Genomic DNA, 23,858 nt, shown 5'->3' on the forward strand with positions numbered 1-23,858 from the left:
CCTATCGAGGTGCTCGCTCTCGCTCTCGCTCAACAAGGGTTCTCTCAAACTCTTATGGTGCACGACAGGAAATTAGATTTGAGTTCCATCTAGATGAAGTTGTCACTAACCTATTTGGGATCGATTATGAGCCTTCCTACAGAAAAGAGAGATCTATGGACGGAACTTGATTACGCTAACGTATAAACAGCGCCATTTTGGTTTCAAAACTTGTCTTGTTTTGAAAGACATGAACCATGCGGTAATGTAAGAAAAAGCACTTACAATCAAACATGTAAGATAAAGATCGTGTCCAAATCACGATAATGACAGGAACGCATCAAAGTGACATGAGGCGTAAAAGTAAATACAATGAAAAGTAAAGTGCGAGAAAGTAAACTCTACACAAGTCAGGCAAAGTATATACATGACCTCGATATTAAATCTCAAACAAGAACCGTGAGCTAAACTGAAAACATCCCAACCATCAAGCACGATGAATATATATATATATATATATATATATATATATATATATATATATATATATATAAAGTGCGAAAAAGTAAAACCCGATGCGGTGTTGGGCAAAGAGACCTATTTATCATCTGCAAGCCTATCCGTTATTCAAGGTAAACTATGCTAAGCTATACTAAATGACATGCAATTAAGAATTATCCAATTAACGTCTAAATCAGCCCATGACCTTCAAAATCACACTCAATGGTCTCTTACAGCAATTTATAGCATGTGTTATCACCACTTCGCCCATGCAATCGATGATTAGATATGTCCTAAATTACTGGGGAATCAACTATTTATTAGCACTTCATTATAGGACATTGACATAGGTTCAAATGAGCCGGGGATTGATTCATGTCCCACAAATGACCAGCAAAGAAATGGTAATAACGGCCCATATCCCACAAATAAAGTGCACGTAGATACATCACACAGCAAGATTTGAACATATACCAGACAATGTACATGCACATTCCCTATTTGGTTCGAAAGATGTGTAGTTGAGAATATTTACTTCCCAACCAGACCAAGACCGAGCAATGAATAGAAAGGTATCATGAGATACAAATTGTTTTGACACAGGCAATGATAGTCATCATGTATCAATGTGACTAATTATGACATGAAGTAAATGAGCGAAGAAAAAATGGAGAGAAGTTCTCCGCTCGGGCATAAGGAAAGCGAGATCGGACCCAATCTAATAAGTCCGAATGCATTCATGGCAAAACTGAAGGTATTAAAATCCAAATCAAAATCATACATGGTAAGCTCGAAACACGTGAAACATGCCTTTTTAATAGTGCAAATAGATGTGATAAGGTCAGCAAATTGAGTAGGAGAAGGCTCTCGGGCAAGCGAAATAACAATAGCATGAACCAATCAAATGCAACTCCAAACTGCATAGGGAACTCTCAGCCTAGAATCAACATATCAATACGCTGATGCAATACACCAAACGATTCGGTTTAGCCACATATATGCCATTTACACAGTGAACTATGACACTTCCCTGGGAACACACGGATAAGACTCAAAAGACACCAAAATGATATGCGAGGAAATTCAGAAGTTCCATGTCCCATCAATAAAAGGACGTGATCAGCACGGGGCTTCAGCAAATTTCACCGAACGACTATACAGGATCAGTTCAAAAATAAGCAAACAAATATAGGAACGAATTCGGTTCGATATGAACTTGAAGACACATCAAGATCGATTCAACTTTATACATGAGGTTCTCAGCCAGCATTACATAATGGAACAAACGTGGATCTAGCTCAGAAATTTTATCAAACAAATGATAGGTACCTCGGCCAGCATGATATTTGATGAAGAACGTCCTTCAGAATACACCTATATAGCAAAATTCGATCGACAATTTAGCAGTGAAGGAAATTCTCCGTCAAGGCCTGCATAAAAAATGGAAACAAACGCTGACCTAGTTCAGGCATTTCATCAAACAGGTGATATACATCAGAGGAGCTTAGATACAAAAGTAAAGCAATGATTCACATCCAGATTATCACAAAGGCAACGCAGCAAGTTCAGATCATTAATAAAGCCTCACTCGCAAAAGCCGATTTTCACACAGGCAGTAGCTAGAGCTCTCTCTGCCTCTGCTTTGTATCTAAAATAACAAGAAAACAGAGCATATGTTCTCTAATTGAAGGGAGACCGATTACCTGTGGGTGCAAGGAAATGAGAAGTTCGAGGAAATGCAGATGCTACGCAAGAACACACTGGACGGAAACTCTATGGTTATGACAAAGTCGTATCCACCCAATGACGAGAATATTGTGCCGAGCTTCTCAACGTACTACTTCTTATATCCCTCATCTTCAAATGGGCTTTCAATCTTCATGGGTCGTATGATTCCACCATTTTTCATGGAAAAACCTTCTTCACCATCCGAAAAAAAAAAAAAAACAAAAGTTAGCACAAGTCCAACGATCAAAATCTTGTTCCAATTCCCTTAAAGACAAAATATACGGGTGTCCACGTCATACTTACTTGCCAGACTTTCATCGGCTCAAAAATACCCAGCGTGGTCGAGTTCAGTTTCCACAGAGTCTCTGTTATCATGACATCTACAATAACTGTTACGGTTGCGCAACCGCTCACAACGTTCAATTGTGGAACATTCTAAATGCAAATCTGAGGTGGCAGCCAAACTCTCCAACCACCTGCAATCGTGAATCCACAACTTCTGTAAAGATTCCAAGTGGTTGAGACCTTCCACGCTTCTTAGCTTTGGACATTTTCCTACTCTGAGCTTCCTTAGCTTTCTCAATTTCGATAGGTCTGACATCCTTTCCATGGAATTGCAGTCCACGATCGATAGGAAGCAAAGGGATCCCAATTCTTCAAGGCCGCCAAGCTCGACTAAATCCCAGATTCCCAACAAATGTACCTCTTGTAGATTCGTCATGGGCGACAGATCAAGTACATTTGGGAGCAACTCAGGCCCACGCATCAGTTCATCAGTCCAACTAATGTATCCCGACATCACACAACTAGCTAATCGCAAGGTTGACAAGTTCTTCAAATTGGAAAAATTCCTCGATTCAATCGTCACATTTCCAAGTTCTAACTCTCTTAAACTAGACGGGAGGTTTTGACCAGGAACAAAATCAAAATCAAAACTAGACGGGAGGTTTTGACCGGCAAAAAAATCAAAATCAAAACTAGATCGGAGAAGGCGGCGATCATGCATGGTGTTGCTCAACTCTACTCTCGGCAGCTTTAATGGGGGACCTTCAATACTGGGAAGAGCACTCGCCTGCGCAAATCGCATGCCTTCATAGAATTTATCAGTATCAGCGGTCCATTTTAGACAAGTCAAAGTCGAGGGAAGCCTAGGCAACTGTTGAAGCTCAGGACATGATTCCAACTTAAGTCTTTGCAGATTAGAGAGGTAGCTCAATGTGGTGGGCAAGCTAGATAAAAGTGTGTATGACAAGTCTAGGATCCTCAAACAAGACAATTTCCAAATTTCATTAGTGATTTTGCCAGTCAAGTTGTAACATCTACTAGCATCTAACTCTTCCAGCTTCTCCATGAGTCCAATCACACTTGGTAATTTTGTTATCCGACTTATGTGGGTCATCCTTAGTATTTTCAATTGCTTTAGATTGCCGATTGAATCGGGTAAGTAACCCAAACTTGTCGATGACAAATCCAACTCGACTAAGGATTGTAACTCCCCGAACGAGTATGGAAGTTCCTCTATCTTCATACACCCAGATAAATTCAACCGCCTAAGTTTCACTAGCCCTCCAATTGAGTAAGGCAGTTTGCTAATCAGCCTATATGATACATCAAAGGTCAACAGTGACTGCAAATTACCGAACGTCCTCGGAAGTTCATGTAGCATATTAGGCATGACAATCTCTGTCAAAGCTTGTAGACATCCAATTTCTTCAGGTAACTCTTGAAGAGAATTACATCCCTTCAAGTTCAAAGTAGTTAGGAGCTTTAATTTACCAATGGATGGGTCAATTGCAATTAAGTTGCGACAGTCTTCAAGGATCAATCTCTCCAAGGATACCAACGTGGATAAATCAGGTGTTCTCATTAAGTATTCGCAATTGCTGAGATCTAGTACTTTTAATTTACTTGCCACCTGCAAAATAAAATATACACTAAGAAACACTCGTAGAAAAAAAATGACAAGAAATGATACATGTATACAAGGAGTAGGACTCGTATCATACTTTGATTTGGTTCCAGCCAATCCATTTCTCCGAAACAGAGCCGTGTGAAAGGTCAAGAACAACTAAATTAGTCGGATGAAAGTTTGTAGCCACAAACTCGTGCGGACACCACCGCCAAGAAAACCATCTTAAATTAGAGAGAAGATTATTGAAGTCTCCGACAAGGAACACCCCATTCGCTTTCAAGAACCTCGGGTTTTGTAAATTAGCCACTTCATCATGCGTAAGAGAGTCCCCACGAGATCCAAGCGACAGTGCTTCTATTTTCCTACTTCCCTGACAATGGAAACACCAAGAAGTCCACATGCGAAGGTCAAAAGCAAACAATTTCAAGCACTAAAGTCTACAAAAATTCACATGAAAATAGATTGGTATTCCCTTTCTATACCTCTTTCGCCTTCGGAATGCTCGGGGCTTCCCGATGATTCCACACCCTGCTACGCTCGCAAGGATCTTTGAAATTTTCTTCGTGCACAATTGCCCTTCCGAGGTCCCGTACTTGGTCATGCATCCAAAAAGTATTGCCATCTTTGATTTTTATCAAGGACATGAGACAGAGGACTTCAATGGTATTGTTTGGGAAGCATTCACAATCATCCCACATGTAGAATGGGTAGGTTTTGTCCTCGTTAACAAAAAAACAAGCTATATCCAGAAATACTTGCCTTTGTGCATCATCTAACCTTTCATAAGTTATCATCAATGTTTTTTGCACTTCTTTGGAAGGAGCTTTTTCTAGCTTCTTCAAAGTGTCTACCCAAAATTCTTGAGATTTAGTTGAAAGGGATGAACCTGTCACTTCAAGAGCTAAAGGAAGCTTTCCCAAAGTGGAGACAACTTTTTCCGAAAGGGAGACATAATCATCGGGTGGAGTCTCTCTCCTGAAGGCATGTCTACTGAAAAGCTTAAGTGCATGATGAAATTCCATTTCATGTACTTCATAAGTTGAAATATTAGCAGACTTCAAAGGGCCTTCACCTATTGATTCTCCATCAATCATTAGAACATTTTTGTATCTAGTAGTAATGATAATCCTACTACCAGAACCGAACCAATTTTCTTTTGCTGCCAGACTTTTCAGTTGCTTGTCTTCATCAATGTCGTCTAGAACAATCAGAACTTTTTTATTACAAAGTACCCTCTTAATCATGTTGATCCCACCATCCACGTCATAAATTTGGTTGACAGAACCAGAATCAAGAAACTTGGACAACAATTGTTTTTGCAAATATACCAGGCCATGTCGTTCTGAGGACTCTCGAACATCTGAAAGGAAATTGCAGCCTTGGAACTGAGAAGACAGTCGGTTGAAGACGACTTTGGCTAGTGTTGTTTTGCCAACACCGCCCATTCCATGTATTGCGAGGAACTGCACACTATCTGATTTCACATCCAACATCTTGATTATAGCTTCTACACGATCATCAACTCCAACTAGATGTTCAGTCACATTTTTATAACTGACATTCAGCTTAGCCAAGATAGCTTGAATTACCGATTGGATCAGATTTCCTTGGCTGCCACAACGTAACAACCGTGTTAAGGACGACTTTTATATCGTAAAATGCTACCCCCTAAGTGACTCAATTGCCCTCCCGTGTTGATGAAATAACACCAACAAAAAAAAAAATCTAGGGTGTGCTAACACCAAAGAGAACTCCATTCTCTCCGCTCTAGCGGCCAATAGCAGTAGCGGCCAATATTGGCCGCTACCTGTGAGGATCCCATTCTTCACGACGAGACGAATAAACTATATTTTCCACCAACAATATTGCAATTAAACTGAATATGGAGGGAAGGGAAATCTACAGATGAGAGTTGAAAAGTTTTAAGACATTTACCCTTCATCTTTCTTCAAGTTCCATCCTTTTCTCTTGCCCACATCAATGAGAGCCTTTTCCCATGACTTTACTTCACTGCGAAACGTCTTCTGGATCTGCGAAAGATTCTGTCTGTATAAGTTTGTTTTGAGCTTGACATCAACAGGTTCCACGTCAAAGAAAATCGGCAGAATCTCTTTGTTCCCATTCAATTTCGAGGCACACTCGACCATGTATGCAAGCTCTCGGAGGCACCAGGGGCTCGAAGCATAATTTGTGGAGAATATGGGAATGTAGATCTTGGAATTCTCAATTGCTCGTAGAAGTTCACCACCAATTCTTTCACCGACACGGAGGGATTCATCGTCCCTAAAGACGAGAATCCCGGCCGCAACCATACCGTGGTAAAGACAATCGGTGAATCCATGACGGGTGTCGGGTCCACGAAAACTGAGAAAAACCTCGTATGAAGGTCCGGATGACGCCTGTGAATTCGAACCTCTCTCCATTGTAGGATCTTTAAACACCACAGATGTTCATATCCCTCTCGTTCTCTCAAGGAAAGTTTGCTTTGGGTGTGCTTCGATCTGGGCGCGGTCTCTCAACATGATAGCCTCTCAGTCTCGGGCGTCGTGGAAACAGGGAAGGATGCCCTGGTCTTCAAATATCCCTCGAGTCAATATAGTCAACACCTTGAGTCATCCAAGAAGTTTCCGGGAAATTTCCTAAAAGACTCCATTGATCAGTCAATGGGTTGCCACCTATGCTAGAAGCTTCCGGGTCCCATTCATTCAATAACAAATTTAAGTTTGCAAGAAGAAAGTATTTTTCAAAGTAATTATGTCAAGTCTTGGCATTAGTTGGAGCCGCGCCCGTCGAGTAAGGATCAATGCAGACTCCGCCATATTAATGACAGCAGGAAGAAGAAAAATACGTAAAACGTAGTACAGAACCGTTAACAATACATCTTTTTAAGACCATTGGGAAAATCAAAAGTAGCAAATAGGAAGAGTCCGTATGTTTGAAAGGAAACTGCTTTTGAGAAAAAAAATTTCAAACTTTTCAATTATTTGATGACAAAAAACTAATCGATTTACAAAACATGTTTTTCACAAAAGAAAAACAACAAGTTTATACCGGAGGGAAAAACAACTTCTACTTCTAACAAGAAGAAACTCACTTTCCTTGCACCACCAACCAACAGAAAACTAAGATTTCCTAGAATAACAGGAAGGAAATCACTTTTCCCAAATCAATGGTCAAAAAGAAACTAACTATTTTCTTTAAAAATGATCTCTATAAAAAAAATATTTTCCTTGATTGTAAATTTTTAAGTGAAACAAATATGCCCCATGTGCATGTTAACGGATGAGGTAAGTTAGTAATGATGCATGAGATATTTTTTCCTCCTGTTGATCCAACCGATCTGCTGTTTCATAGTCAATCCAGCATAGAGCTAACAATACTTTACCTGGGATGCCCAGGTCCTTCTCAAACTTCAATTTGGTGTCTTCCAATCTAGCTTATCAAGTAGGTTTTCAATAGCAACTAATGTCACGACCCGAACCCTACGAGCCGTCGACATCCCACCTGGCCACGACTGTGTACAGTTCTCCAAGATCCAAAGGCCAACAAAATAAAATTTCGCGGAAGCAACAACAATCTCCGTTCAACGCCTCCGTCTGACAATAATTCCAGAATTAATTCCAGAAAACTCCATTCTTTCTCCGAAAATTCTCACACTTTCTCAAATATTCTACGTTACTCCCGTTTCGGCGTTCCACGCCTCGGTCCGACAATAAAATATTCTACGTGCTCCAGGGCCCGTGTTTAACACATCAGGCCATGCTATAAATATCCACATTACTCCGAAAATTTCCACGTTACTCCGAAAATATTCCACGCTACTCTAGAATATTCCACGTTATTCCAAAAATACTCCACGTTACTCCAGAATATTCCACGTTACTCCAAAAATATTCCACGTTACTCCACCGCCATCAAATATGTTCATAACATTGAGTCTCGGACCTTTATGGAACACGGCTCTATATATAAACCAGGGTCTCGGACACAAAGGAATACGACCCACAAATCTCGGTCTCGGACATATAGGAACACGACCGGATCAAGTCTCGGACAATTAGTCGAACACGACTCACTTTGGTCTCGGACGACTTAATTGAACATGACTTTCATACTTTCTCAATCTCAGACAATCAAACGAATATGGCTCACTTTGGCCTCGGACGACTTGATTGAATACGACCCTTACATTTCCTCGGTCTCGGACAATCGGACGAATATGGCTCACTTTGGCCTTAGACAACTTGATTGAATACGACCCTCATATTTTCTCAAAATAGTTCGGGATCACGCGATTCACTCACGTTAGAGAATTAATAATTCGGGATTACCCAATTAATTCACACTAATCCAAAGATTAATCCAGACTACCCGAACAATTAATACTACCATAGTATCCAATCCACGCCATGCAACCATATTATGCTAACATAGCAATATATGAATAACGTGCAATTAAAATTATACTAACGTGGGAATTTATCAGGGCCAAACAATAATAATTTTCTAACGTGCAAAATAATTCTACTATAGTACTAAACTATAGTACTAATGCCACATTTATTTAGTACCATGGCATAACAATTTTATGTCACATAAAAGTAACCCTAGTTAATATATAAACTAACCATGGTTCAAAATTAACTAGAGTCAATATTTAACATAACCATGATTAAACAATATCATAAAGTAACTATAGTTGGACATAAAGTAACTAGAGTTAGTAAAGTAACCATGGTCAAACTTTGACCAAACAATTATCCTCTTGCATTTACTATTCATTGCAAGAACAAGCTTCTCTCTCCTCCAAATCTGCAATTTTCGGCCAGCATAAATTCAACCTCAAATTCACCAAATTCTTCATAAAAAATTCACAATTTCATGGTCTCTTAGCAACCTAACCACCTAATTTAGGTTTAGAAACAATCCTACCTCAAAAACTCGCAAAAACCTCCGTTGAACGGTTGAGGAAAAGCTCGAACCAAGCGGCGATTCCGGCGATCCTTGCACGGCCGGCGACTCGTCGACTATCTAGGAACTCCAAGCAACCCAAAGCGACTCCGATGAAAGCTTGAAGAATTTTCGGCAATGGAGGGTGAGAGAGAGTGAATTCGGCCAAGTGAGGGAGAGAGAGAGAAAAATGAGCTAGAGAGAGAGTGTGTGTGTTCTTGGAAAATGAAGAAGGAGAGGGCCAAAATAATAATTAATATAGGTTAAGAATAATTAATTATGTCCACAAAGTCAAGAGGGAAAAAAATAATTTTCTCCCCACATTGACTAGTCAATGTCGGCCAAAGGGGAAAATGACCAAAATACCCCTCGTTCCAAGTGAAAAATGGGGTATTTTTCGAGGGCAAATGAGTCCTTTCCCATATCCAGTCCAAATCTACTTTTCCCGAACCTCTTTGGGGCGAACTGCGAAGGAATTACACAGAGGATGAGGAAACGTCTAAAATTTTTATTTTTTGAAACCCCCGAAGGTCCGACGTCAAATTACGAAGCTTGATTCGCGATCAATCTCGATCAATAAAATTTTCAGCGTATTTCAAACTAACGGGCGGCTTTTAGGAGTTACGCGTATCGACCCGTGATTAAAATCATGTTTAAGAATTACTCGAGCCATGGCGACCTTGGTTGTCAATCAATTGCGAGGGTCAATCACTAGTCCCGATGGACGCGATCGTTAGAAAATGATTCAGAGACGTTTGGAACCCATACGAGGTCGACGGAATCACCCGTGATCCAAGCGTAGGGTATTATCCAAATTGTTCCTAAATTATTCCAGGATCGGCCTATATTGGTCCAAAATATTCCCTCGACAATTTTCATGGCCAAAGAGTCAGTCCATGACCAAGTTTTTAGGTCCACGTACTTGATTTTTCCTAGTTAGCCATTCCCATTTGGTTAGTCTGCGCAAGATAGACTATTCCCGAGTGAGATTAAACTGAAATACATCAATGAGACTTTTCATTTATTTAAGACTTCAAAACGAGTCGGATTACGGGATGTCACAACTAATGTAGCGTGACGGAGGTTTATAGGCTAATTAAGAAGTAAAGGAGACTAATTACTTACCCAAACATTAGATTTCAGCATTACCTCTAGGAAGGCATAATACTCTCAAGATCATATCAACAAGGATAACATTTGTGAATCCATTGCTTCCATCCAGAGTGACTTAGGGCACACATCGTAAAACTTCTACTTTATAAATTAATTTCTGATCAGAAGTTGATTTTTCTACTTCTCCTCAGAAGTACAAGTTGATTTTTCTACTTTTGCTTCAGAAGTTATTTCTAATCGGAGAAATTCATTTGGTAATGATTGAAAATTTCTAATTTTGAAACATTATTAACACAAAATTTTGTATGAAAAGTTATTATCGGTGGTCGAAAAATTTCTACTTCATTTTTAAAATTTTAAAATTTCTTTAAAAATAATTTTTATTATTAAAAATATTATTATTTTTTACTCCTGCGGCCGGAGACGGTGACTCCGCAGCAGCAGCCGACGCGGTGGTCGATAGTTGGTAGCAGTTGGCGGCAATGGCGGCCAATGAAAGTCGATGGTTGGTGGCGATCGTGGCCGGCAAAGGTTGGCGATGGGCAATGGTTGGCGGTGGCGGTAGTCGACGGTTGGTGGCTATCGGCGGCGGGATGCCGTTGGCAGCGATCACAGGGGTAATAGGAAATTGTTGCGAACGGCGTTGGGCGGCAGCCGGTGAAGGTTGACTGTAGGTGGTGGTTAGCTATTGGGGTGGCAGCGGTGGGTGGCGGCCGGTGGAGATCGGCGATGGGCGGCGGTCGACAATGGTCGGCAGCGGTGGTGGTCAGCGGAGGCGGGTATGATTGAAAAAAGGGTGATCGAAAAAAACTTCAAAAATAGAAATTTCTTTTAAAAGTAAAAATTATTAGATTACCAAACGAATTTATGCTCCATAAGCATTTCTGGAGCAGAAATTCACTTCCGAAAAATATTATCATGAGCAGAAATTCATTTCCAAAAGTGTTATCTTCTACCAAATGAGAAAAATAGTCTTCACATTGATTCGTGGTCATAATAATCTTAGGAGGTTAGACAGCATCGATCATCACTGGCGGAGTCGTCTCTTTTAGCTAAGCAAGGATGATTTGACAATAGTGTAGAAGTATTTTTCCATTATTGTCTCCTTGAAACTTTCATTATACATTTATAGTTTGGAGACATCGGTCTGGAATCCCGGCTATCCGAAAGTTCATCCTCAACTTGTTCAAATTATGATGATAAATGGCCAATATATATAGTTTTGTTTCTGAGGTACCTGTTTTCTTCAATCTCTAGCTTATGTCTATGTATGCACATGTCCGAGTACATATATGAAATCTGAGAGTGCGGCAAGCTTTGATTTACAGGTGAAGCAAGACAATGAAAACTATTAAGATAGGGAGACGTGGATCCAAAATGATCTTTGCATTTTCCGTCAACGCCATGTAAGAAAGATAAAATAATAATAAAAAGTTACGTTAGAATTGTTTGTTAGCAAGCCTTGAATTTTTTGAATGTTTTAGTACTCAATAGCACTTCCATAATAAGTTTTATGATTTTCAATGCGCTTATCGGGCTAATACTAAAAAAATCCTCAACTTTAGCATCTGTCCCAATTTTTCCAAAACTTTTTTTATCATAAAGAACCATCAACTTTTACTTTTGTCTCAATTATATTCAAAACTTTTGAGTCTCATAAAAAAATCCTTAACTTTTACTTTTGTCTCAATTCTACCATTGTCGGCCTTCCGTCCATAATCCCCATTAATTAATTCCACATGGCTCGAATTTTCTCACCGACCTTACCAATGAATCCTCAAAATTCGGAAACAACAGGTTTCGGGGATACGAGGTTTGATATCATTCGTTCAAATAATCGGATCTTCATGTCTACTCACTTTTTAGGCTGTTGAGTGCCAAGGAGAATTCGAAATGTGCTGTCTTGAGTGGCCTTGTATCTCTCTGTAGTGTGTAGGGAAAGTAGATAACAAAAGAGAAGTTGAGGAAATTTTTCATGTAAGCTTTCTTAAGATGTAATTCATTAACGAAGTGAAAATGCCATATAGAATTAATTAAGGGTGATTTAGGACGGAAGGCTAATCGTGGTGAATAGGACAAAATAAATGTTGGAGATTTTTTATGAGATAAAAAAATTGGATGTAATGATGCATGCGCGAGGCAGGTGAATGTCGTTTAAAGTGATGGATGAAGGAATCGAGGATAGAACTGAGTGTATGGGGAAGGATGTCGGTGAAGGAAATGATATGCAAATGCAGGATAGAGACAAACTATACCGAGGCGTAAAGGACAAACCACCAGCTGGCAATACAGAGCCGATAAAGATAGAGTACGATCAACACCGAGGCGTGAAGGATGCACCAACAATCGAGCTTGATGAAGCATAGTCTAAAGGCAATGCCACCAACTAAGGATAAAGGGTTTCAGGATAGAAAAGCTCACCATCAAAGCCTGAAGATATCACCTGCCAAGGATAAAGGGCTTTTCGGCCCACCACAACGGAGTAATCCATTTTTCAAGGATAAAGAGATCAAGGAGTTATCCAATCTCTAAAGAAATTCACTTAACTGAGGAAAATATCACAAGTTTTCATATTCGTCAAATCATCGTCTGCCTTATAATTGATATTTCACCTCATTATATAGAGGGACTCCGACATAGGAAATAAGCAAGAAACAAAAACTATACTCACCCAACTAACAACGACATGAGGATTAGATGTCAATCAAAACATAGGGAATAGATGACATGAGAAACAGAAAGCTATTAAACTCCTATTAACTAGAAATGCATAAAAAGTCCCAGGAACTAGAAAACATTAAAGACACAACGACTTGAAATCTTGAATCTTCAGCCTTGCTGTTCTTCTCTCTAATTTCATCCACCAGCATGGACAGCTCCATAAACATCTCTGGAGATTAACAAAAAGCAAAGGACTTCATCCAAGACAACCGCCCATTAATATGTTATTCATCTCCTTCGAAATTGGCAACTATCTTGATGAAACGGTAACTTAAAACATAACCGACAAGGGAGAATCACAACTATTATGGATAAAGCAGAACTTAATTGGCTAGGGAAGAATTGGCATTTGCTTTGTCAATAACTCCATTGTCGGCATCTAGGTTGTCGGCATTGCCATTATCTATAACTTGGCCAATAATCTTCATTTCAACATTTTGAGTTAGATCTCTTCGAAACATGTTGTGACCAAAACCTACCTCGGCTTGAATAGACACCGATGTTGCTTGACTAGCTGATGGAACCTTGTTGAATCTTGCGAATTGTTCCTTAGAATCGGCTAGTCTCTCACCATTAGCTGGATTAACCGATAAGGACCGAGTTGAGCTTGCGAGCCAATGGATTCAGCTCGATGCGCCCGCATCTTTGGGACGGATGCTAAAGTTGAGGATTTTTTTAGATATTGGGTCCATATAGTTACAATAAAAGTAGAAGTTGAGCATTACTTATGAGATAAAAAAAAAAGTTCTGAATTCTCCGTTTGTTTCACGGAAAATGAGCGATTTGGAAAATATTTTCCAAAAATTAATCGCTTATGTCGCTTAAAAAATAAAGAAATGGAATTTTTTTTCATTACCTTCGAAAATAGTTAGACATAGATTGCTATTGATGATGAAAACATTTTTCGTTGACTAATTTTTCTAAACGAAATAAGCAATCACTTTTCGGAAATTGGTTTCCAAATCGCTCATTTTCATTAAAACAAATGGAGATAGATGCTAAAATTTAGTTTTTTTTTTGTCTCTTTCTTTCCTTTCCTTTCTCTTCCTTTTCACGAAATAGGAGAAAATTATATAATTTTATCAGAGAAAAATTTCCTTTAACAAAATTTTTACTTTTTTTTTTTTTGGTCAAAACAAAAGAAAAGTTTTACAGATGATGGCAAATGAGAAAAATGGGTTTTCACATTTTGGTTCTAACTTGAACAAACGTTGTGCTAAACTTGACTTCGCTTTTGTTCCTGGCACATGCCCCGACGGCTTTCTCTCTATCTGTTCTTTTCCTTTTTTCTCTTTTTGCCACCTCCTCCAGGAGAATCTGCCTCCTCTGTTTTTCTCTCTTTCTTTTCTTTTATACCGACCACTTTCCCACCCTAGTTGCCGTGAAGAAAAGCTCCATGCTTTCCCCACCCACCCACCATTACAAATTATCCAAAAAGTCCTCAATTATTATAGTAGTGCCAATTTAGTCTCAAATCTTTCTCTTGTTAATTCAGTCCTAATTATTTTACATTTGTGCCAATTCAATCATAAAATTTTTGCATTTGTGTCAATTTAGTCCTTCTAACCAGTTTTGACCAACATCGATGAGGTGTCAATTTTCAATTAATATTTTCAAATTATTTTATTTTTTCTTTCCTTTCTTTTTTTTCTTATCTTCTTACTCTAGCCGAATGTCAGACCTCGGCAATTAGCCAAAGATGTGGGCCGGTGAGATCGGCCTTGCGGGGGCCTGTGAGGTTTGGCCTTGCCCGGGGGATGGCGAGGCCGGACCTTGCTAGGATGACCTCACCATCGCTATAGCCATCGCTAGTGGCTGGTGAGGCCGAACTCATCAGCCCACAACTCTAACCAATCGTCGAGGTTCGGCAACCAGTTGAAGGAAGAAGTGAGAGAGAGAAAGAGAGAGAGAGAAATAAAAAATAAAAAATAAATACAAATGAAAAATATTGAAATATCGTTAAAAATTGTCATGTCAATGCCGACCGCATCACTTTAGAATTTTTCAATGAAAATTGATTGAAATGATTAAATTAGCACAGATGCAAAAGGTTAAAGATTGAATTGGCAAAAAATTATTTAGCACTGGGTTGACACAATTGCGTGGAATTTTTTTTTTTTTTTTTGGGGGCAATTATCGATCTTTTTCAAGCTCTCTTTGGCGATGTTCCACCAAAAAAATAAAAAGCTCTCTTTGGCATTGATTATATGCTGAAAAATCGGCGGCCCACCTGGCCGAGAATCCTCTGCTTTTTGTATGCCCAGATTTTTCTTGTTTTTCTTTCGGCCGTGAATTCCGGTCCCTGAATGCCGAGATTGCTCCCTTTTCAAGATGGCAACTGCGCGCTCCTTTCCCTCTTTGATTCTCCCCGCCTTCACTTTCTGGGCATGTGCAGCTGAACGAGACCTTCCATCCATCTTATGTTTTCAGATTGGGAATTGGCTTCGAAAATGGGCGTTGGCCGATTTGGTTTTCCCTGATTTTCCTCGAGTGGCCACGCTTCCTTTCTCTTCATTCGGCCGAGTTTGGGTAGCTTAGGTCCAGGCTTGCGAGGGCTCGGTTTTAGAACCGCAATGGTGAGCTCAGGACGCATTTCGCATATTGTGCGAAACTCATAGTTGGATCCATGCTTTGGCCGATGTGATTGCTTTATGCCCAAAAATTATATGTCTCTCGATACCTAAACACGAAGAAATGTAGTGAGAACTGTGAACGCAAAACTATGCACAATCGATATTTTTTGTTTAGGAGTCACACTATGATCGAATTCAATCTCTAATTTTCTTATTATTCGAGAAGTCCGTTTCAAACGGCGCAAACTAATTTAATAGTAGTAGCGGCATGGCATATCTAACACACACACCAGTAAGATAACAGGACACATAAGTGGATGTGTGCAGCAAAGTCCGGAGAGCCATACAAGTTCTAAGACTGAATCACTTCATATTTTTCAGTGCTACCTGAGTTGTCTGACATACTCTTTTGACAAACAAGTACGTGAATATGCACTGAAAAATGTTAAGTTGACAGAAAATCACTAATCGAATCTCTTATGCAGTTGCATATTTTTTCCGGGATAGATAGGGTTCTTGACCAAACCTGTGTACATGGGTGTGTGGGGGGCGCAAATAATTTTTTTTCGGATTTAGGATGAAGGTGATGATGATGCTGATGCTGATGATACTGCGATGATTCTGATTCCGAAACCAACAACAGATGAGAATGCCAAGTCTTCTAACGACAAGGATGACGGAAAGGTATGATCCTTCACTTGGCATGATCATGAACTTCATCGGGCCGTAACATGACGTATTCGTCTTTGTGTCGATAAATTCTAAGGTGGGTGAGACAAAAATGGAGGTGAAGAAAATCGAGGGGAGGAAAAATAGTGAAGAAAACTGGAAAATAGAAATATTTTTCATGTAATCATAAAGGAGACCAATGTAGCACCAACATTCTCCGAGAGTCTCGATGTCGTCTTCGACACTCTCCAACATGCGACCAGCACGTGGTCAGCGCTCCGGATACCACAGTGACACGCGAATCCAGCATTCCGACACACCATCTCGACATGCACTTGGTAAATTTTAAACATTCTCAATAAGTTAGGGGTCAAAAAGTAAATTTATCAAAAATATATTTACTTAAATCATATACCTAGATATCCCAAAATTAATATATCCAGGCAGCCAAAAAAGAAATCTAATCGTGAATCCCTAATAGAAGAAGATGGAGGAAAAAAAAAAGTCATCATTGAGTTTTTTTATATATAATTGATAATATATGCAAAATTACATATTTAACAGAAGAAGACTCGAATAAAAAATGGCACGCCGTTTACGAAATTGTACAGGACGCGGTTTGCAGTCCATTTTACTAAAAGACTTGATATAATTGTATTTCCTCTCTTTTCTTTCTAATAGAAGAAGAAAAGGCTTGCATCTGCGATATTCACTCCACAGTTGCAATTTTAGATATTAAACAGTCCCCAGTGAGAAATCACAACCCCTTTACTAAACTAGCAATGAAAGTGATCAAGAATTCACTTCTTTGCATTCACATGCGTCCACAAAATCATAAAGCCTCAACAATCGCAAGAAGCAAGCAAACGTACCAGTTTACTTCGCGAGAGGGAGGCGTCGAGCTCGAGCGGGCGGGAAAGGACAGTGCATGAGACTTGAGAGGCGAAAGGACAAAAGTGTCGAGCGAGGCTTGGCAGGCGATTAGGGTTTGCCTCTGATTAGCTGTTGATTCAATTGTGAGAGGGGGCCTAGGCACCGAGGCATGAATTGTGATTGTAATATTGTGAAAGAGGGCCAAGGCATAAGAGGAGAGGGAAAGAAGAGGCATGCGCATGAGGCTGCCCGAGAAAGAAGAGGTGTGAATCGATATTAGTTTCAGGTCTAGTTTAGGTTTACATTAAAGAAATTAGCGAAAATGAAAATTATTCGATTTGATCTGTTCGATTCCACCACGGAACCGGGAACCAGATCGAAAATCACTAGTTTTGATGTTATGGAATTGGGAACTTGTCACGACCCGAACCCTACGAACCGTCAACATCCCACCCGGCCACGACTGTGTACAGTTCTCCAGGATCCAAAGGCCAATAAAATAAAATTTTGCGGAAGCAACAACAATCTCCGTTCAATAAAAACCAATAACACTACGATAACTTGGGATGGTAAAAACACACATATGTACATATATACATAGTTATTACAAACTGCCAAACCTAGGGCTTTAGGGGCCACTGTACAAGCCCGTGACCACCTAACAAAAGACACGTAGTCGAAGCCCGCTATACAACCAAAATACAACACTCTGTAAAAACTAAGAGGCCAACTATCCTAATCTTCGTCCTCGCTATTCAGCACAAACCCGTATCGGGATGCCAGCTCGTCCTCATCCAACTCTGGAGACCGCTCGGCATCCGAAAACTCCACAACTTCGCCACCTTCTTCTGCAGTTACCGCAGTTATAGGGTCGGGCGCCAAAACTTTAGGTGCAGCATCGGGATTCACCACCTCTCCATCTAGAGGTGCAGCGTTCGTAGGATCGTACTCCCCGACTCCATTAAAAAGGACATCGAAACCTCTCAATGGTCCCACGGTCGGGTCCCCGTGGCGTTCCATGCCACATATGTCTGGGGCTTCCAAGAGAGTTCTCCGGTGTCTACCCAAACCGTAGTACCGTACCTATAATAAACTTGGTCCTCCCCAACAGGATACTCTGTCACCTGCGTATCCATGTCCCGAGGAATACCGAACTTAGGGGGCGGAACACTCATGGCTGAGGCGGAGGGTCCGAAAAACAACGAACCCACGACGGGGTGAGATAAAATCTTAGTATGAAAATCTCTAACCCTAGACCAGGTCGCTAGTGCCTCCAGACACAACCTAGGCGAACAACAATTTCCAACAACTCTTTCCTTTCTACCAAAAATTCCACAATTAAATTCCAGAAAATTCCATTCTTTCTCCGAAAATTCTCACAACTTCTCAAATATTCTACATTACTCCTGTTTCGGCGTTCCATGCCTCGGTCTGACAATAAAATATTCTACGTGCTCCGGGGCCCGCGTTTAACGCATCAGGTCATAATATAAATATCCACATTACTCCGAAAATTTCCATATTACTCCGAAAATATTCAACGCCACTCCAGAATATTTCACGTTACTTCAAAATATTCCACGTTACTCCAGAATATTCCACGTTACTCCACCGACATCATACAAGTTCATAACATTGAGCCACGGACCTTTATAGAACACAGCTATATATATACCAGGGTCTCGGACATAAAGGAATACGACCCAAAAATCTCGGTCTCGGACACATAGGAACACGACCGGATTAAGTCTCGAACAATTAGTCGAACACGACTCACTTTGGTCTCGGACGACTTAATTGAACACGACTTTCATACCTTCTCGGTCTCAAACAATCGGACGAATACAGCTCACTTTGGCCTCAAACGACTTGATTGAATACGACCCTCACTTTTTCTGAGAATAGAATGGGACCACATGATTCACTCACGTTAGAGAATTAATAAATCGGGACCACCTGATTAATTCACGCTACCACATAATTCAATCCACGCCATGCGACCATATTATGCTAACGTAGTAATAAATAAATAACGTACGATTACAATTATACTAACGTGGGAATTTATCGGGGTCGAACAATTTAAATTTTCTAACGTGCAGTTAATGCTACTATAGTACTAAACTATAATAATAATACCACATTTAATTAACACCATGGCATAACAACATTGTGTCACATAAAATTAACTATAGTTAAAATATAAACTAACCATGGTTCAAAAATTAACTAGAGTCAATAACTAACCTAACCATGATTAAATAATAGCATAAAGTAACCAGGGTTAGGCATAAATTAACCATGGTCCAACTTTGACCACACAAATCCTCTTGACTTCACTATTCATTTCAAGAACATGGCTTCTCTCTCCACTCCATGAAATTTTCGGCCACCCCCATCCCAAGCTCAATTCCAACAATTTTCTTCATCAAAATTTCACAAATTCATGGTCTCTTAGCAACCTAACCGCCTAATTTAGGTTTAGAAATAATCCTACCTCAAAAGCTAGCAAAAAGCTCCGTTGAACGGTTGAGAAAAGCTTGAATCAAGCGGCGATTCCGGCGGTCCTTGCACGGCCGGCGACTTGACGACGATCTAGCAACTCCAAGCGATCCAAAGCGATACCGGTGAAAGCTTGAAGAATTTACGGCAATGGAGGGTGAGAGAGAGAGAATTCGGCCAAGTGAGGGAGTATGAGGTAGAGAGAGAATGTTGTTTGCAATAATGAAGAAGAAGCCTAAAAAATTCAATAATAAAAGGCTAGGATAATATTGGCATAGATATTTTTGGTGTATTGGAAATCAAGGAGGGTAGAATGGTAATTTCTCACCAAGGAATAGCCCAAAATTTCGGCCAAGAAGGGTATTGACCAAAATACCCTTGAGTTAAAGTGGAAAATTGGGTATTCTCCAAGAGCAAATGGGTAATTTCCCATTTCCAGTCCAAATTTATTTTTCCTGAACCTCTTGGGGCGAACCGCGAAGGAATTGTACACTGGATGAGGAAATGTCCAAAATTTATTTATTGAGACCCCTGAAGGTCCGACATCAAATTTTGAAGCTCGATTCGCGATCAATCTCGATCAATAGAATTTTCAGCGTATCTCAACTAACGGGCTGCTTTTAGGAGTTACGCGTATTGACCCGTAATTAAAATCACGTTTAAAAATTATTCGAGCCATGACGACCTTGGTTGTCATTCAATTGTAAGGGTCAATCACTAGTCCCGATGGACACGATCATTAGAAAATAATTCAGGGACGTTTGGAACCCATACGAGGTCGAACGGAATCACTTGTGATCCAAGCGTAGGGTATTATTCAAATCATTCCTAAATTATTATAGGATCGGCCTATATTGGTCCAAAATATTCCCTCGACAATTTTCATGATCAAAGAGTCGGTCCATGACCAAGTTCTTAGGTCCATGTACTTGATTTTCTTGGCTAGCCATTCCCATTTGGTTAGTCTGCTCAAGATGGACCATTCCCGAGTGAGATTAAACTGAAATACATCAATGAGACTTTTCATTTATTCAAGGCTTCAAAACGAGCCGGATTACGGGATGTCACATAACTAGACCGGCACCTCGGGAACTAGAAGCAACCGGCTAGTTTGGTCCGGCCTAGGCGGTTCTTGGTTCAATTGGTTCATCTTGCTCATCCCTGGGATTTGGTGGTTTAATAGAGAAATAAAGAAGATTTGTATTAAAAAAAGGAAAAAGTTACATAATTGATTCATGAACTTTGATCCACTATGTATTGTGATCCCTGAATGTTTAATTTGTTCATTATGGTCCCAAACTTTAGCTGAATGTGTAATTTCGTCTCTAAACTTTAAATTTGTTAAATGTAATCCTTAAACTTTTTTGTATCAATTTAGTCTATATATTATATAAAAATGTTCAATACTAGATTGAATATAATCCAAAATTTTAGGGATCAAGTTAGATAAATTTAAAGTTCAGGGACAACATTGCACATTGAAATAAAATTCAGGGACCATATTGAATAAATTTAAAATTCAAGGACCATATTGCATTTTAAACGGGGATCATTTATGTCAAAATCCCTAAAAAATGGCATGTGGCGTACCATTGTTAAGAAAAATCTTGTCCATAAGTCTCATTTGAAAGATATGCTGAAAAATAGAACGTGATTTATGAGACGTCCTAGAAGTTTGGAGAATTAAAAAAAAAAATTAAACATATCATACGCATGCTAATTCAATCCCTAATCTTTCAATTTAATCATTCCGATCAATTTTAATTGAAAATTGTTGATGCAAGCAATTTTTGCAATTTTTTCATTTTCTTAATTCTATTAAATTTTTTTTTTTTCATTTTAGTTGTTTTCTTGTCATTGTGGCCAGTCCTTGATCACAGCCCTCGGAGGCCGCAAAGGCCCCGACGATGGAGTAAAGGCCCTCATCGATTGCCTTGCATGAGGTCGACGAGGCCATCTTCGCGGTTCTGTTGGCCGCGAGAACGACCCTCAGCCCGAGCCCACAAGTGTCGCCATCCACAAATAAAATAAAATAAAAAAGACAACGAAAAAGAAAAAAAATTGTTAAAAATGTGAAAATTAAAAATAATTGCAAAAATTGTTCATATCAACGTTGGCCATCATAAGTGGCACAACCATTGTGCAAGTGAGCAATTTCTAGCCAAAATGGAAAATTGTCAAAATGATTAAGACAAAGTTGGTTGAATTGATAGATTTATAACTGAATTGGCATTTGTACCATCGATTTGGAGCTTTTTTGATAATTTTCGCTAGGAGCTTTTGTAAAAGTTTCATTGGTCAGTCAATGGGTGGTCACCCTAGGAGTTTCCATATATGCCCCAGTCTATAAGGATTTTAAATTAATAGATTCATAGCTCTAAAAATAGAGGATATAAAGTGAAATCGGGATACAAAACGAAGATGATTTTTGACCTTTTCTTTATTTTAACCATTTTAGAGAAAATTCAAAAACTAACTAACTTTTCGTCTACATCGAATGCAACTCTCACTACTTGACATTTTTGGCAATGTTCTACTTTAGACAAAAACGGTTAACTAAATGCTGAGCTACTCCTCTACCACGGTAATGTATTTTCTACGCCGTTGATATGATTGTTCGATTAGAATGTGTTTGGATTGAGGGAAGTGAAAGAAAATTGGTAGAAATGATAACCTAGCGAATTTTTTTCCCCTTGTTTTACCGCCTTTTTGGTATTTTAGGAAGATTGCCCTTAGTTTCTTTTAAGTGTTAAACTAAACAAACTAAGTTACTGACTAAGCTTCTTTACACATCATTTACACGCTACGTTCATCTTAACATAAGAGAGGAATTTGAACTTCCTTTCTTTCATTTTTTATCCCTCCCTTTCCTTTTCTTTCTCTCACTTTCTATTCATTCCCTTCACAATTTGTAATGCCTGATTGCGGCATATCAGAGATATTCTCATTGCAACCATCTTGGCCCAAAAATTAAATGTCCCTGATGTCTAAGCGCGGAGAAAGGTGGTGAGAACTGTGAATGCAAGACTATTCATGATCTGATAATTATAATTCTCGTTCTGCCTAATTTTATTGTTTCATCGTTTGCTTCCGCAACAAAAATCACGTTAGCATGTTTCGTTAGTCAAGTTGGACGGAGTTAATGGAATTGTTTGATTGCACCAATTTAATAAGTTTTAAGACATAATTGCACTTTATAAAAAAAAAATTAGAACTGAATTGTACTTTTGTAATCAGATTTAGCATTTTCATCTGTGATATTTATTTTCCTTCCTCCTGGTGCCCTTATTCGTTCCAAGCGTAGCTCCAACACCGGCACCAACCATGGGATCTCGATCCATTATTTAGGATCGCGCAAATTTTATTGTTTGATTTGTGCACGCGTACTCGTCCAACTTGTTAAGCGGTGAAAATGAGAAAACGTGGTCTTCATCCTCTGCAGAACTGCTGGGTAATTGGATTTGGTGGTCGAATAGGGAAACGAAGATCTGTATAAACAAATGGCACGCGGTGTACGAAATTGTTGAGGAAATTCTTGTCCGTTAGTCTCATTTGAAAAGTGTGCTGAAAAATAGAACTCGGTTCACAGGGCATCCTAAAAGTTTGGGAAAATTATGAAAAAGTTTTTAAATCTATTGCGCGGATGCTACTTCCGTTCTAGACCTCTCTACTTAGCCAATTTAGTCTCAAATTCTTTTCGACAATTTGTCAATTTAGTCATTTCTAACCAATTTTATTTGAAAATTACTAGTGCACATAATTTTTCACAATAATTTTTCTTTTATTTTTTATATTGGCTGGTCCTCGCCGGTCGCCGGCAAGGGTTAACTTGAAGGAAGGTTTCTGGCTAATAAATTTTGATGGGTGTGAGGATGTCTCTTTACTTAGAACTTTAGGCTATTTCTCTTTTTGAAATTTATTGAGGTTTGAATCCAGGTCTTGATTTAATGTCAAAAATCTCAAAATTTTAAAAGTAAGATAGGGAAATCAGGTCTTCGCCTTATGCAATATTGCTATGCTAAATTTATTATAGGTATATTAGTTTGAGATTTTTTATTTTATTAATCGTAAATAATAATGGCACGCGGTTGGGAAATTGTTCAGGAAATTTCTGTTCATCTGTCACATCTACGAGGCAACCTCTTCTGGCTTTTTTTCCTTTTCTTTTTCTTTTGCCGACCACTTCTCTGTTTTTTCTTTTTTTTTTAATTATTTATTAAAGTTCTCTCTCTTTCACCGACCATAACCCTCTCTCTGTATTTCTCTTTCTTGGCTGTGAAGAAAAGCTCCGCCCATTTGCTTTTCGAGATTACTTTGTCAAGATGGAAACTGCACCC

General features: G+C 39.3%; 2 protein-coding genes and 1 long non-coding RNA gene across 3 annotated transcripts; all 3 read right to left on the minus strand.

The window, feature by feature from the left end:
• Nucleotides 1-1,872: 1,872 nt before the first annotated feature.
• Nucleotides 1,873-2,399, minus strand: LOC115733929. Its single transcript, XR_004014571.2, has 2 exons — nt 2,184-2,399; nt 1,873-1,910 (listed from the first exon to the last, which is right to left on the minus strand). It is a non-coding gene; the product is annotated as an uncharacterized LOC115733929 (long non-coding RNA).
• A 131-nt stretch (nt 2,400-2,530) lies between these two features.
• LOC115733851 (disease resistance protein RPV1-like) lies at nt 2,531-4,243 on the minus strand. Its single transcript, XM_048280677.1, has 2 exons — nt 4,192-4,243; nt 2,531-4,123 (listed from the first exon to the last, which is right to left on the minus strand). Exons 1-2 carry the CDS (start codon nt 4,237-4,239, stop codon nt 2,531-2,533), a joined length of 1,641 nt encoding a protein of 546 aa, XP_048136634.1. The 5' UTR covers nt 4,240-4,243.
• A 353-nt stretch (nt 4,244-4,596) lies between these two features.
• On the minus strand, nt 4,597-6,845 carry LOC125315510 (disease resistance protein L6-like). The gene is made up of 2 exons (XM_048280678.1): nt 6,056-6,845; nt 4,597-5,731 (listed from the first exon to the last, which is right to left on the minus strand). Exons 1-2 carry the CDS (start codon nt 6,541-6,543, stop codon nt 4,597-4,599), a joined length of 1,623 nt encoding a protein of 540 aa, XP_048136635.1. The 5' UTR covers nt 6,544-6,845.
• Between the last annotated feature and the right edge of the window lie 17,013 nt (nt 6,846-23,858).

This window comes from Rhodamnia argentea, chromosome 6 (genome assembly GCF_020921035.1).
Source record: "Rhodamnia argentea isolate NSW1041297 chromosome 6, ASM2092103v1, whole genome shotgun sequence".
NCBI lineage: Eukaryota > Viridiplantae > Streptophyta > Magnoliopsida > Myrtales > Myrtaceae > Rhodamnia > Rhodamnia argentea.

Excerpts from the sequence above, each read along its gene's own strand:
- LOC115733851 (XM_048280677.1), bottom strand. The coding sequence starts at position 4,239 with ATGGATTGGCTGGAACCAAATCAAAGTATGATACGAGTCCTACTCCTT. Across the intron at positions 4,124-4,191 it reads TGATACGAGTCCTACTCCTT|GTGGCAAGTAAATTAAAAGT; the intron begins GTATACATGTAT and ends TTTATTTTGCAG.
- LOC125315510 (XM_048280678.1), bottom strand. The coding sequence starts at position 6,543 with ATGGAGAGAGGTTCGAATTCACAGGCGTCATCCGGACCTTCATACGAG. Across the intron at positions 5,732-6,055 it reads AACTTGAAGAAAGATGAAGG|CCAAGGAAATCTGATCCAAT; the intron begins GTAAATGTCTTA and ends ACGTTGTGGCAG.